The sequence below is a fragment of the Molothrus ater genome, chromosome 4 (assembly GCF_012460135.2).
Source record: "Molothrus ater isolate BHLD 08-10-18 breed brown headed cowbird chromosome 4, BPBGC_Mater_1.1, whole genome shotgun sequence".
In the NCBI taxonomy this organism is placed as follows: domain Eukaryota; kingdom Metazoa; phylum Chordata; class Aves; order Passeriformes; family Icteridae; genus Molothrus; species Molothrus ater.
The window spans coordinates 70,635,361-70,650,142 of record NC_050481.2 but is presented as its reverse complement, the minus strand read 5'-3'; the positions used below and the strand labels follow the sequence as shown (position 1 = coordinate 70,650,142).

At 35.6% G+C, this 14,782-nt stretch overlaps 1 protein-coding gene across 1 annotated transcript in view; it reads left to right on the top strand.

The window, feature by feature from the left end:
* DNAAF9 (dynein axonemal assembly factor 9) overlaps positions 1-14,782 on the top strand; it is a 77,527-nt gene that overhangs the window by 30,921 nt on the left and 31,824 nt on the right. Inside the window, exons 10-21 of the mRNA XM_036382502.1 lie at positions 873-1,008; positions 3,258-3,339; positions 4,266-4,302; positions 6,902-6,989; positions 7,424-7,500; positions 7,790-7,834; positions 8,681-8,726; positions 9,030-9,141; positions 10,263-10,333; positions 11,231-11,281; positions 12,097-12,184; positions 14,345-14,448. Of these exons, the coding sequence (XP_036238395.1) occupies positions 873-1,008; positions 3,258-3,339; positions 4,266-4,302; positions 6,902-6,989; positions 7,424-7,500; positions 7,790-7,834; positions 8,681-8,726; positions 9,030-9,141; positions 10,263-10,333; positions 11,231-11,281; positions 12,097-12,184; positions 14,345-14,448 (937 nt within the window). The remainder of the gene's footprint in view (positions 1-872; positions 1,009-3,257; positions 3,340-4,265; positions 4,303-6,901; positions 6,990-7,423; positions 7,501-7,789; positions 7,835-8,680; positions 8,727-9,029; positions 9,142-10,262; positions 10,334-11,230; positions 11,282-12,096; positions 12,185-14,344; positions 14,449-14,782) is intronic.

Genomic DNA, 14,782 nt, shown 5'->3' with positions numbered 1-14,782 from the left:
TTTTTGATATCACCTCAGTAGATCAAATCTCATTCTGAAAAAAAACCCTGCAAAGTTCCTTCGTGTCCTGGAAGGATAAGCTGAATTTTCCCAGGGTTTAATGCTGGAATTTTTATCTATACCATGAAATTTTGTGCATTATGATCAGTTCCTTCCTTGTTCCATCCCTGGAAAAAGTTGCTTGAGGCTTGGAACAACCTGGGATTGTGGAAGGTGTCCCTGGAATGAGATTATTTAAGGTTCCTTCCAACCCAAACCACCCTGTAATTCTCTGAGAGAGTTTTAAAACAAAAGTTGTTGTTTAGCTGAAGGTTCTGTTGCAAAAGGTTCTGTTGCAAAATCCACATTGTGCTGTTGTGAGCTAATCAAGGTTTCTTTAGCAAATTCCATCTCTCTGCACATTCTGCTCTATTTGGAGTAAACCAGTGCAGTTTAATGCCCTTTATTGCTGGCAGCATCCTCTGGTGTTTGCATTGCATTAAAGGAAAGAAAATCTTTGACCTCTCCAGCTGAGTCTTGGGCCCAAAGCCAGAACTAAACCCAAAATAGTTTTGTTTGTTTCCAACACAGTCATTTCAGGGCTTTTCAAGAGAGTAAATTTTAAACTAAGCAGCTTTTCAAGGCAGTTTAAGATAAAAGAATATTTTAAGAGCATTTAGGAACAACCTTGAGATAAGTTCATTGTATTTGAAAGAAATTATCAGTTTATAAATGCAAGAAGATTTTTTTCTTTTGAACTTGCTCCTTTCCCCGTGAAGCTTTAGTAATTTTTTATTACAATAATGAGAAATTCAGCAGTTGAAAGCTTTGATTTCATTTGTTGGTAAAATTCCTGCAAGTATTTTGGTGTTGATTCCTTGTCTCCTCCTCAGCCCAAGCAGGCAGCCCTTTGTCCTGTTTGGCAGCCACTCCACAAAGGAAAACTTGAACACTGGGAACTTTAATTTTCCATCTGAAGGGCATCTGGTCCGAAACACTGGCCCTGGTGGAAGCACTGCCAAGCATATGGTAAGGCTTTGGAGAAGTTATCTGAGATTTTAAACTATATTCTCTTTCTCTTTGTATATATTTTGTGCTTGTCTTTCATGAGTTAAATGCCTAATTCTTCTTAACATAAAGCACCTCAGCAATCCATCAGGTTAAGGAAAAAAATGTGATTTTTCTTGCTCTTTCCAAGTGGAACCAGACTGGATTCTTAATCAGAGATTGCTGAATGAGTTCAAATAATTTATTCTCTGGAAAAAGACAAGTTTTACTGTAAGTGGGTGGGGGAGAGGGAAATGCTGTTTGTGTCCTGGCCAAAAAGTGAAAACCTTCTGTGATACACTTAACTGTGACCCACAGATTCTATTTTAACCACATTTATTTGACCATTTCTTAAAAAAGAAACAAAAAGCCACCTTTTTTGGATAATTTCTTTCTGAATAAACCTAGGATATACCACCACATATCCAAATTCCACTGTGTGCTTCAACAACTATTGACAAGACTGTGAAAAACCTTTCATAAAATTCCAGGACTGCTCTGCTGAAGTTGCAAAGCTTTACTTATTTCCACTTCCAAGTAAAAGCTGGGTTGTTAAACATGCTTTTACTTGTTTTGTTAAACTTGTGCTTTTACTTTTACATTTCCAAGTAAAAGCTGGGATGTTAAACATGATTAACTTGTTTCCATATCCAAGTAAAAGTTGAGTTGTTAAACATGATTAACTTATTTCCACTTCCCAGTAAAAGTTGAGTTGTTGAACATGATTAACTTGTTTCCATATCCAAGTAAAAGTTGAGTTGTTAAACATGATTAACTTATTTCCACTTCCCAGGAAAAGCTGGGTTGTTGAACATCCTTTTACTTGTTTTGTTAAACTTGTGCTTTTACTTTTACATTTCCCAGTAAAAGCTGAGTTGTTGAACATGATTAACTTGTTTCTATTTCCAAGTAAAAGTTGAGTTGTTAAACATGATTAACTTGTTTCCACTTCCCAGGAAAAGCTGGGTTGTTGAACATGATTAACTTATTTCCATTTCCCAGGAAAAGCTGGGTTGTTGAACACGATTAATTTGTTTCCATTTCCCAGTAAAAGTTGAGTTGTTAAACATGATTAACTTGTATCCATTTCCCAGTAAAAGTTGAGTTGTTGAACATGATTAACTTGTTTCTATTTCCAAGTAAAAGCTGGGTTGTTAAACATGATTAATTTGTTTCCACTTCCCAGGAAAAGCTGGGTTGTTGAACATGATTAATTTGTTTCCATTTCCTAGTAAAAGTTGAGTTGTTGAACATGATTAACTTGTATCCATTTCCCAGTAAAAGTTGAGTTGTTGAACATGATTAACTTGTTTCTATTTCCAAGTCAAATCTGGGATGTTCAAGATAATTAACTTGTTTCCATTTCCCAGTAAAAGCTGGGTGGTTAAACATGTGCTGAGGTCCATCACCCCAGGGATTTGGGATCCTCTGGCTGGGTGGCTCCAGAAGGCAACTTGGCAGCGAAGGAGGAGAGAGGTAGAGTGTGGAGAGAGCTCCCTGCTGCCTCCAGGGGCTCTGGGAGTGCTGTGAGCCCTGAGCAGGTGGATGTGAGAGCATGAGTGAGCCCCTGAGTTGATGAGTTTGTCAGCATTTCATGTGCAGCTGCCTCAGGGATGGATGGACGTGGGGCTTCTGGGCACAAATCACGTGTGCAGAGCCTGAGAAAAGAGTGATTTTGCATTTTGGTGAAATCTCATCCTCCATTTGCTGCTTTTAACATTATTTCTGTCAAAACACTTTCAATTCTGTCTTTCCTTCCCTTGTTAACAATAAGATACCTTTGCAAATGCAAGTACTGTGTTATTGTGATGTACTTGCTCCATCTGTTGTCCTCAGATTCTGATGCTGTTCTTAAAAAGGTGGTTTATTTACAGGTACAGGTGATACTGTTTTAATAGGGTGTCATGAAAATAGTAAATAAGACCAAGTGCCAGCCTAGTTATGGGAACCTGACCCACTTTCCTCTTCATGAAAAGAGCAGTTGACATAGGAAATTGAAAGCACAAGTCAGAGCTCATCTCCTTTCCAAAGTCTTTCAACCATTCAGGTCAAGTCAAAAGTGAAATAGACCTTTGAAAACGTAAGTTGCTTTTTCACAATCCAGTTCTGTGTTGTAACCTTCTGTAGTCTGTCAGTGCTTAGAAGACTTAAGGGGAACGTAGTTAATTGTTAATTCTTGCACCAATTTGTTTTACTGATGTCTTTTGTATCTCATTAATACTGACTGCTAGGTAGTGCAGTGTGTGTCTCCAAAGGGACCTCTGGCTTGCTCAAGGACCTATTTTTTTGGAGCCACTCACATTCCTTTCCTGGGTAAGTGCATGAAATACACCAAGGCAGTTATTACCTCTGATTCCATGAAAATTTGTAGCACTTAAAGGTTTTGCTTCCTTTCTAAGTGGTAGATTCTGTAGCCAGTGCATGAAGTCATAGCAGATTTTGTGGGTAAAATCTGTCAAATCTGAGTTTTGAACATAAAATCTGTCAGATCTCAGTGTGCAGACCCTTTTAAAAGTATTAAACAAAATTTAAGTCCATGTTCCATATGGATTTATAAAAAAAGAGTCTCCAAAATATAGTAATTCAAATTGGGAGTTGTCAAGTAACTGAGAATTTTTAGGATGAAGGAAATTCTTTCACTTCTGTCTTTTATCCTCGGTGTAATGAGTTACAGTAGCTGTATTCCCAAATAAAAACAAGCCATGTAAAATTTTAAAAAAATTTTCTTATGTATTTTAAATGGCTGGAAAAGTGTATGGATGAAGTTAGTCCTTAGGGTTTTCTTGAAAAAAAAAAAAATTCTATTAAAAAAAAAAATTATATGTAATATATTATATATGTATTATAGTTATAAATATAGAATATAAAATATTTATATTATAATATAAAATATATTATATCTTATATATTATATATTAAATATATATTACATATATATTATATATGTAATATAAATTTAATATATAATATATAGATATATATAATATTAATAATATATAAAATATATAAAATAGATAAATAGATATAAATATATGAAATATAAATATATATATATTCTGGGCTCAGAGCAGCTGAAGAAAGGCTGGTTGGAAAATTGGAATTACAGCCTGTGTTTGCCTTAGTAGCATAAAATACTGGATCAGTTCCATGTAAGATGTGCAGCAGAAATGCTCTCAGAGTGCTTAAACCAAACCTTTTTTTATTATTATTTTTGTTTTATTATTTTTGTTTTAATACAGGAAATGACAATGAGATACACAAGCAAGCTGAGCAAGTGTAAGCTGCCAATTTTTGATATTATTCCTTAAGTCTTCCCTCTTCTACCTCGTGGCAGTAGGGGAAACCTGCTTTTAGTGGCTGTTGGCATTTGCAGGGACATTTTTATTCAGAATAATGTGCATGGGGCAGGGTTGCAAAGGCAAAATGCTTGTGGGGAGTTTCAGTGGGTACATGGAGAGTTGTTAGGAAAGGAAATAATAGTAAATTTTGCTCAAATTGTAGTAAAAAACATAATCTTGAATCATTTTTAAAGATACTTTATGTAAACCAAGAGGAAAAAGTCTCTCACACTGTAGCATCTTGCACACATAGAAGAAAAAGTAATTTTTGGAGCAGTTTCATGAACAATGTGGAAGATTTCTGATGCTCAGTGAAAATGCCAACAGGGAACACTCAAACCTGTGAAGGAATTCACTGTGTTCAAGCCAGATCAAACTTAATTTTTCCTCAAATTTGGGAAGCTGCAAAGCTTCTGCACATTTTAACCTTCTCAAAATCCCACTTTGTTTTTCCATGTTGATGTCCACTTTTGTGCATGTTGTAGATTCCTGTCCAGCTTGGAGAATACAGTAGAAAATCTGCTTTGGTCCTGCTCTCTCTCTTGATAAATCAGACTTTTCCTTAGAGATTTTTGTCCTCCTTAGTAGTTGGGATCATTTTAGGAGCCTGTTTTTGCTTCTGGAAAGCTGCATGAGCTGGTAGCAAGATACTAAAAATATTAAAGATGTGTCAGTACTGTCACACTAAATACTGTTGACTTTTGGTAATTGTGAGAGATAAAAATGGAATTACTGCACTGAGCAGCAGAATTTCCTTTCCTTTAGAGAAAACTGAACTTCAGGTGTTTTTTCTTGCATCTACATACTGCTCAAACATTTTTTGTCCTCCTTCAAAAATCCTTTGTATTAAATGCATTTTAATCAAGATGAGTAGAGAAGCTCTAAAGAAAGCAGGGGTTGATAAAGGCAGTAATTAAAAAATAATATCTTTTTTCTTGGAAGCATCCCTGTATTGCTTCAAATAATCTAATTTCAAACAACAGTAGTATAATTGACTTTTTTGACAAACCTGAACTCATGATTTTCAGCTTAGTTTGCAATTGTGTCCTGCTTCTTACAGTTGTCAATGTTTTATAAAAAGTGAAATAAAAAGTATTTTATGAACACTGTTCATTCCAAATTTCCCTGTACTGATTGCCTGGAGTGCATAAACCAAATTTGAAAATTGAATGATAAACTGGGATAAATTTTGTGGTTTTATTTTTATTTAAGAAAATGCTTCAAAAGCAACAAAAAAGAAATCCTGTGCTGGTTTTTTTTGTTTTTTTTTTTCACTGCTAGCTTTAAAGTGTTAAAATGGGAAGAAGAATAAGACAAAGGACACCTCACTGGGGTGTTTTCTTGCAAATATAAATGTGAATTTGAGGGAAAATAGGAGTGGTTACAAAGTCTGGAAGAACTACAATATAAAGGAATTACATTGCTTTAATGCAGTGCAAACATGCTAAGTGCATATGAAAAGACAGGAAAATACAATCCAGAAACCTGGAAATATAGTGAAAAAGCTGAATTTTAAAGTCACTTGCTGCTGTTGGGGATGATCCAAGACAAGCTTTGGTGCATTTTGAGGTTCCTCCACGTTTGGGATCTTCAGATGCTTTTTTTCCATCTTTCAGGAATGCTTTGCCTTTGGCTTAAATGCTGTATCCTCTTTCCTCTCCCTCTTCCCTCCCTCAATATTGGCAGTGGAGTCATGAGAAAACTTAAAATTTAGGGAGTGATTTCGTTGATCTGCTCATTTTTAATTGTAATTTAGCAGGAAAACAGAGGCTGAGGTTCCTTGGTTTGGTTTTTCCCCTGTGGTTCTGGAGCTGTAAATGTCTCAATAGCTGAAAGTCACTCCTGGCTTCTCCTGACTTTGGTTTATTTCTTTACAATTTTCTCAGTCCCTATTAAAAAGGGAATTGGACTAAGCTGGGATGGAGATTTCATGGAATTGTGGAATGGTTTGGGTTGGAAAAGATCTTTAAAGATCATCTCATTCCAATGTATTCCAAATTCTGCCAGGAGAGGGAGGGACAGCAGGGACACCTTCCACTATCCCAAGTGGCTCCAAGCCCTTGGACACTTCCAGGTGGCCTTGGACACTTCCAGGGGTGCAGGAACAGCCCCAGCTTCTCTGGGAATTCCATCCCAGGGCTCCCCACCCTCCCAGGGGACAATTCCCTCCCCCCTGTCCATGTGAACCCATTCCCTCTGTCACCCCAGACCCTGCATTTAGGATGTGATTCTTAAACCCAACTGCAGCAAAAGGCAACAGTAAACCAGATTTTTTATTCCTGACTAATAAAAGCACCAGGCACATTTATATCAAGAGTTATTTCCTTAAAATATCCTGTAATTTGAGCAATTTCCTCGCTCTAATTTCATTGTCTTAAACAGAAAGCTTAACTATAAAACTACTTCACTTATTCCAACAAAGATCCCTTCCTTATTATTAAAGGAGTTGTGCAATGAGAGGAAAAAGTGCTCCTTTAAAGAGAGGAGGAAGAAACCTCTGCCTGTCCAGTAAATGTTGTGTTTGTATTTCTCTTCAGTACGCTGTTGTCGCAAATATATTCTGCTGTTGTAGAGGCTGTGCTTGCTGGCATTGAGTGCTATGCTAAAACTTCCACTGAATCCAAGGTAAATGAAGTTGGTAAATGAAATTTAATTGTTCTCTCTCTGTAATTGTTGATTGGGATTGCTTGCAGTATGAGATTTACGTGCAAACCAAAATGAAAACCAAAATAAATTCTGTGTTTTGCTCAATGGAATAACACAAGGTTCCTACTCTGCCCTCCAAGCAGGCTCTGAATTCTGTTTAAAAAAAAAATAAAATAAAAGAGAGATTTCAGAGTGTGTCTAATTTTACCCATCTCCAGTTGGTTTTCCATCTTCTCATGAATTTTCCTGACCTCATAGTAAGGAAAATGAGATCTGTGAAAAATCAGATTTTAGCCTGGTGCATCAGTGTGTTACTGTTCAGTGTCTCCTGTTGGTCTTAGGGTGCTCCTGGAGCTGCTGGGATTTGGAAGGGGATGGGAAAGGATATTTGAATTTTTATTTCCTTTTTTCAGGCAAAGGAGGTGGCAGAGCAGGTGCTGCTGTCTGTGTTAGACACCCTTGGCTTAGCACAGCTGAAATCTGCTTTACGGTGGGTATTTCCAGAGTTACTCAGTGGGCTTCTTTGAGGGAAAAAATATCAATTCTAAACTTGAAAAAATATGAATTATAAACTGAAAAATATTAATTTTAAACTGAACTTGCCTGACTGCCAGATTTCAAGACTTCATAATGGATTCATCCCTTAAAAATCACTATAATTATTCCATTTTCCAATTTTCTTAATCACTTCTTTTGCTTTAAGTCTGTTCCTGCTTATTTTTTTTTTCCATTTAAAAATATAAACCACACATTTCACCTGTACAATTTCTATTCTACAGCTCCAAAATTGCTTTTCAAATCCAGGCTGTGAACAACCATGGCAGGTTTGTATCACTGTCTTACAACTTCTTGTTATTAATTACATTATGTAATTAATTATGTAAACGACATAATATATTAATTATATATTAATTATGTAAACAACATAATATATTAATAATTTAATATATACAATATATTAATATATAATTAATTATGTAGTTTACATAATTAATTATATATTAATATATTGTATATATTAAAATATTAATAATTAATTAATCTTGTTATTAATTACACTATGTAATTAATGATGTAAACAACACGATATTATGTAAACAACAACAACAAGAACAACAATGATAATAAATTAATAAGAACAAATATAATAATATCATTATATTATCATAATATAATAATATCATAAGAACAAATATCATAATATCATAATATAATAAATGACATTATTATCTTGTTATTAATTACAGTGCTTTACATACACTAATAAATAAATTTTTCTCCTCTTGGAACTCCTGCAAAAACCCCTGTGTTTGATAATTTCACACAAGATTTGCTAAATGCTTTTGTGTATGAGGTAGTTCAGTGATTTCAGATCTGTAATTCTGTGGAATCTTAAAAACATTAAAAGGAATAAAAAGCAGTTGAGCAGACTAATTTTTATTAACTGTTAATGAGTAGAAGCACCATGAGCTCATGAAGAGTTTCCTTTGGAAATTGCTTTTAACTTAGTTGATATCACAAACTTGTGCTTATTTAATCCCCACACTAATTGACTGGAATGACCTGCACAAAGAAGTGTTTATTTGAAAATAAAACAGCTTTTTTGGTTGCTGTGAAGTCCCAGAAAGATGATCTAACTTTTAAATATTTCATTATTATTGTTGTTCTAGAATTACTCCATTAGATAACGAGGACAGCCTGAGTTTGATCAAAACGGTAAGAAATAATAATTTTTATTTATTTAATTAGAAAATAGAGCTCAAGTGCCTGTTTTTCTGGGGCATACTGAGATTTTTATGTGAATACAAGTGTAAGGAGAAAGATGAGAGAGATTTCAGATGCTGGATCAGGTTTAACAAGAAATCAGAATTCAGAATAAAACATTAACACAGATTTATGGTCTCAGGCTTTAACCACAATATAGAAATACTGGTTTAGGATGTTTGAAAAATACATATTTTGCTTTTTCAACTGAAATATTTCAAGTTTCTCTTCCCTCCAACTGCTGGATATCTGCAGGCATCCATGATGGTGTTTGACATTCCTGACCTGCTGACAGGAAGAGGATGCTTGGGATCTGTTGTGTTTTCAGAGTCCTTCCTGACATCACAAATACAGGTCAAAGAAACAGGTGAGTGGTTTAAAATCTAAAGTTCAACACCACTCTTGTCCTTCTGTGATGGGAAAGCCAAAGGAATTCCAGTGGGTGCTTTTGCTGTTACCCTGATGGGTTTGGAGCACTAAGAGCAAAGGAAGAAGCTGTGGAAAGATCAGAATAAATCAGGATTTCTTTGGGACTCTGGAGCAGCCATGGAAAGATCAGAATAAATCAGGATTTCTTTGGGACTCTGGAGCAGCCATGGAAGGATCAGAATAAATCAGGATTTCTTTGGAACTCTGTAGGAGCTCTGTGTGTGTCAGAGCACAAGAGCACTGGGAGTTACTCTGCTGTAAAAGCTTCATGGAAACACTCAGAAATCCTTAAAATAATAAGATTTTCATATGTACTGTAGAAATTTCAAGTCTTAACAGTAACATACATTATATTCTAAAGTGTGTGTGTGGTATAAGTTTAGTGGCCATAGTGATATTAGGTCAGAGGTAGAAAATTCTAAAATTCAACACCACTCTGTCCTTCTGTTGGCTTTGCTGTGATGGGAAAGCCAGGTAATTCCAGTGGGTGTTTTTGCTGTTAACCTGATGGGTTTGGAGCACTAAGAGCAAAGGAAGAAGCCATGGAAAGATCAGAATAAATCAGGATTTCTTTGGAACCCTGGAGTAGCCATGGAAAGATCAGAATAAATCAGGATTTCTTTGGAACCCTGGAGCAGCCATGGAAGGATCAGAATAAATCAGGATTTCTTTGGAATCCAGGAGTAGCCATGGAAAGATCAGAATAAATCAGGATTTCTTTGGAACCCTGGAGTAGCCATGGAAAGATCAGAATAAATCAGGATTTCTTTGGGACTCTGGAGCAGCTCTGTGTGTGTCAGAGCACAAGAGCACTGGGAGTTACTCTGCTGTGAAAACTTCATTTAAACACTCAGAAATCCTTAATAAGATTTTCATGTTTACTGTAGAAATTTCAAATCTTAACAGTAACATACTGGGCATTCTGAAGCATGTGGGTGGTATAAGTTTAGTGGCCATGGTGATATTAGGTTAGAGGTTGAATTTGGTGATCTTGGAGGTCTTTTCCAACCTAAATAATTCCCTGATTTCACTGCTTTGCTTGCCGTGGCTCCCCTGCAGATGGCAGCATCCATCCAGACTCCAGGCACGTTATCCTGACTGCAGCTATTCCAAGATTTGCTTCCTGGCTGGTGAGTGAGAGCACAGAGCCTCAGCTCAGCTCATCCCCAGGGCAAAACTTGCTCTGGGAGTGGGCTTGGCTGAGGGAAAACCTGGAACCTGAGCACAGGAACACAATGTTGTAATATTAACATACCCTGGTTTTTTAGATTTGGGTGAAAAGTGAAAAAATAAGCTCATGGTTCCATGCATAGCAGGAGTTTTAAATTATTATTATTAAAATTATTTAACAACAACAACAACAACAACAATAACAACATACATCAGAATTATTATTATTATTATTATTATTATTATTATTATTATTATTATTATTATTATTATTATTATTATTATCATCATCATCATCATCATTAATTTCATTATTATTGAAATTTTCATTTATTACTATTATCATTATCATTAATTTCATTTTCATCTCGTCAGGTTTTTATCTTTTTAAAGGTCTGGTTGTTTTTGAAGTGCACAGTGGGACTTTTGAAAATTCTGTTTATTGTGGGGCATTTTAGATCAGCCCAAAAGAAAGCAAAGCTTGATTCAAGACCTTTGATGCCCTGCACTGTGTGAGAGATAGAATTCCAAAGAATATAACAAAGCTGGGCATTGCCTTTGGCAGTGCATGCTTGAACAGTAATAGAACATAAAGCTGCATGCTTTCTATCTATATAATATTTTAGTCTATAAAGCATTTTAATGGGGGGAATGTGGTGCAATAAATAATTTTGGTCCCGTGGTAGCACAGTATTAAGAGCACAAAATTGTTTTTAAAACACTCTGTGCTCAGGGCTTCTTCTGTCTGTGGTACCTGAGGTTCTTGTTGGCCTCAAAACTTCTTTAATGCTTTTTATTTAATGTTAGATTTTATTTATATAAATCACAATTCAAATGGAAGCTGTTTCTGGCTGCAGGTTGAAGACAGTGATGTGAAACTGTCTGAAAAGGCACAGCAAGTATTGAAGGTAAAGTTAAATATTTGTGTTAAACTAAAGAAGTTACACTTTGATGAACCAGTATTTGAAAAACTTGAGCTACGACCAGACTCTCTTTTTATTCTGTGTGTTACTTCTCTTCTACAAGACTTGCTTGTTCTGCCCTGTCTTTTTCAAAATTGCACATACAAAATAATATATTGTGTGTAAAAGTTTGAGGCTTTCTTTATTTCAAAGAATCATAAAACCCAAGAGCAAAAAGAGTCCTAATAAAACTATGATTTCATGGAAGTCTCACTAAACATTACTCATGGAGCTCATGTGTCTCCAAAAGCCCCTAAAACTTGATGCAACTTTCTTTTAACTTAATTAGCATGCTAATGTCTAAAGGAAAACACTCTAAGCACTAGGAAAAAAAAAGAGTTTGGAATCTGGAAACATCTTAAATCACATGAGTTTCACATTTGTGGTGCAATTTGTGGTTCCCAGGAATGTTCATTATAAATAGATTTATTTTCATGTAATATACTTTTAGCTCAGTAGATGGACAAAGTAAAAACAAAAAAGCTCAGCCTTGTGGTTGTGACAATAACTTGTAACTTCATTGCTGTTGGCAAAACCAAAATGGGGGGAAGGCTTTTAAAAATTACTCTCTTGCCTTGCTCTCTTTCCCTGGTCCTTCTCTGTCCATGCAGGATAAAAATATTTTAAAAGTTCTTGACCGATGCTGTTTGAAAATTAAATATTTTCTCTTGGAGCAAAAGCAGGAGAAAATAGAAATATTCCTGCTTGGATTGGTCCTTGATCCAGTCTGTGATGTTGCTGTTTGGTTTTTTTCTGTTTAGGAGGACAAATCTTTCCTGGGCACTTTACTCACTGGGGGTGATGGAGTTTATATCTGTTCCAGCAATCCACAGGCCATGCCTGCAGAAGGTGAGATATAGTTGGGTGGTTTTCTTTATTTTTTTTTCTTGTTTTTTTCTTGTTTTGGTGAGTTTTTAAACAGAAGAGAAGTTCTGGGATTCACACTCTGATGAGCCAAACTGTGCCATCATCTTAAACTTCCAGTTTGCCTTTCCAAGTCCCTGGTGTTTAATTCCATGTCTGGTTTTTTGGTCCCAACCTCTGCCTGAAAATCCTAGAAGGAGAATTCCTGCAGAGCTTTGGGCTTTGCAGACCTTTGGTGGGAGGAGGCTTTTCCCCACAGCTCACCTTCCCAACTGGCTGCTCCTGCCCTTGCCAGATGTGCTGCCAGATGTTTTCTGCCCTTTCTGTCTCTTTGAACATGAGCTTGGAAGGATTGGCCATTGCAGAAGTGCTGTGGGCTCCCAGCTCAGGAGGAGAAGGCAAATATTCCTCTCAAAGCCTCCTCCTGGAGCTGATGTGTTCCAGGTTTCTGCCACTGCCATTTTCTCTCAGGAATTCAGAATTTGTCAGCTCAGCTGCTCACTGTGGCAGAAAAAAATGCCTGAATTTGGTCCTTCTCAGATCCAGTCCAGTTACAGCTTTTTGACCCAACATCCCTGGCTGCAGTCTTGGATTATTCCTCTTTTTTTTTGGTGTCTTTTCCTTCAAGAACTTAAACAACATGAATATCCCAGGAATAAGACTGAAAACAATTTGATAGGACTGGTAGATTTCCCTCCCTCACTGTGCCTTGAATGAATAGATTCTTTTTAAGGCACAATATTTTAATTTTCTATATATTCTGTAATATAAAATATATTACAGAATTTATACAATATATTCTATTATAGAATAGAATATATTCTATTATAGAATATATTTCTATATATTTTCTAGATATATTTTTTACAGAGAAGGTGCTGCTGTCACAGTGCTGATGTGCAGCAGGAGGTGCTGAATATCTGACATTAAGTGCTTGGTGCTGACAGTGTTTACAGGAGAACCTTCAGCTTTATTGTCTTTGCCCTGGAGTAAACACTGTAAACACTGTCAGTGTTTAGAGGAGGTTAATGCAGAGTGTGATGTTCAGCTGTTTTGCAATTCAGTGCTGTGGGCACTTGTTCACTCAGTAAATAACTGGAGAATGCTGGATTTTATTTTATTTTATTTTATTTTATTTTATTTTATTTTATTTTATTTTATTTTATTTTATTTTATTTTATTTTATTTTATTTTGCTTTGTTAAAACTGGCTCTGTGTGCCTCCAAAGGAGCACTATTTTTTTCTTTTTAAATTTTTAAATTTTTTTTTTTTTTTTAGATTTGTGAAGTTCAGTATTTTGCCAACTCTTTGGCTGGAGAGTTACAAATAGATGCTCTAAAGACCATTAGGAAACACTGCAAGGAACATGAAATTTTTTTCATGACATGGCAGTGAAGCTGAATTTGTTCCCCAATTTGTTGTGCTCAAATCTGGGCTCTGCAGAGGCTCCAGCCCTGTAGTCTGGCACTGTGAGGTGCAAAAGGTGCATTAAATTCATGGAATAGTTTGGGTTGGAACATTTAGATCCAACCCCTTGCCATGGGCAGGGACACCTTCCACTAACCCAGGTTGCTTCAAAAATTTTAATTATTAGCTTAAATTTTAATTCAAAAGGTTAATTTTAAGTCATTTCTTTTAAGTTTAAATTAAACTTAGTGCTTAAATTTTCCACTTAAATGTTTTTACACTTCAGTTTGTTACAATGTTTGAATTTTCAACTGTTTTGGAATGCAATCTTTACTTAAGTTCTTGTAGTGTCAATTTTGTAGTTCTGGAAGTTGGAAATTTGACAGGATGGAATTTTTTTGCTTTCAATTTAAAAAAAAGCCTCAGTATTTATGATAAATAGTTCTGTGGGGTCAGATAAACTCAGATGCAGTTGTAGTCGTGATTCCTGCCCTTGGTAATGAGATCCAGTAAAGACTGAATGGTTGTAAATATTATCTCAAATAAAAGAAATATTTTAATTTAATAAAAATAAAATAAATATCACTAAATATTATCCAAAATCAAATTTGCTGCTTGTTAAATACAACAAAATCCTGCAGGAACATAGTTTTCTTCCTCAGGAAGAAGAGACAGTCATCATGAGAAGCTGAAATGTTGATTTATACCTCATACAATTATTTTTCCTTCAAATTCTAGGTAAACTGTATTTCTTTTCTGATGGAATTCTGTTCTGTGATCCCCACCATGGCAGCATTTCCATTCCCAAGAACCACATGAGCTCCATTTCTCTCTATGATGGGGTGAGTATTTTGTCTCTTTTTTCTGTCATAAAGTTTCCATCAATTTTTAACAAAAATTGAGTCCTGGTACAAAGTTTAGATTGAAGTTTTAAGTGTCTGTACAACTGTAATAACTGATGCAAATCACTACACTTTTGGTGCTGATTAACTGAAATTAGTGAAAAAGGAGGAGAGAATTTTGTATTGGAGTTAGCAATGTGCTGTTAACAGTGTGAAAATGCTTTTTGTTAGAAGAAAAATTACACAACATGACATTCATCAAATATCTCTCAGTGTGAAGGCATGGATAGAGAAGAGTTCAAGGTGTGGTCAAGTCATGGAGGGTGAAATTCTG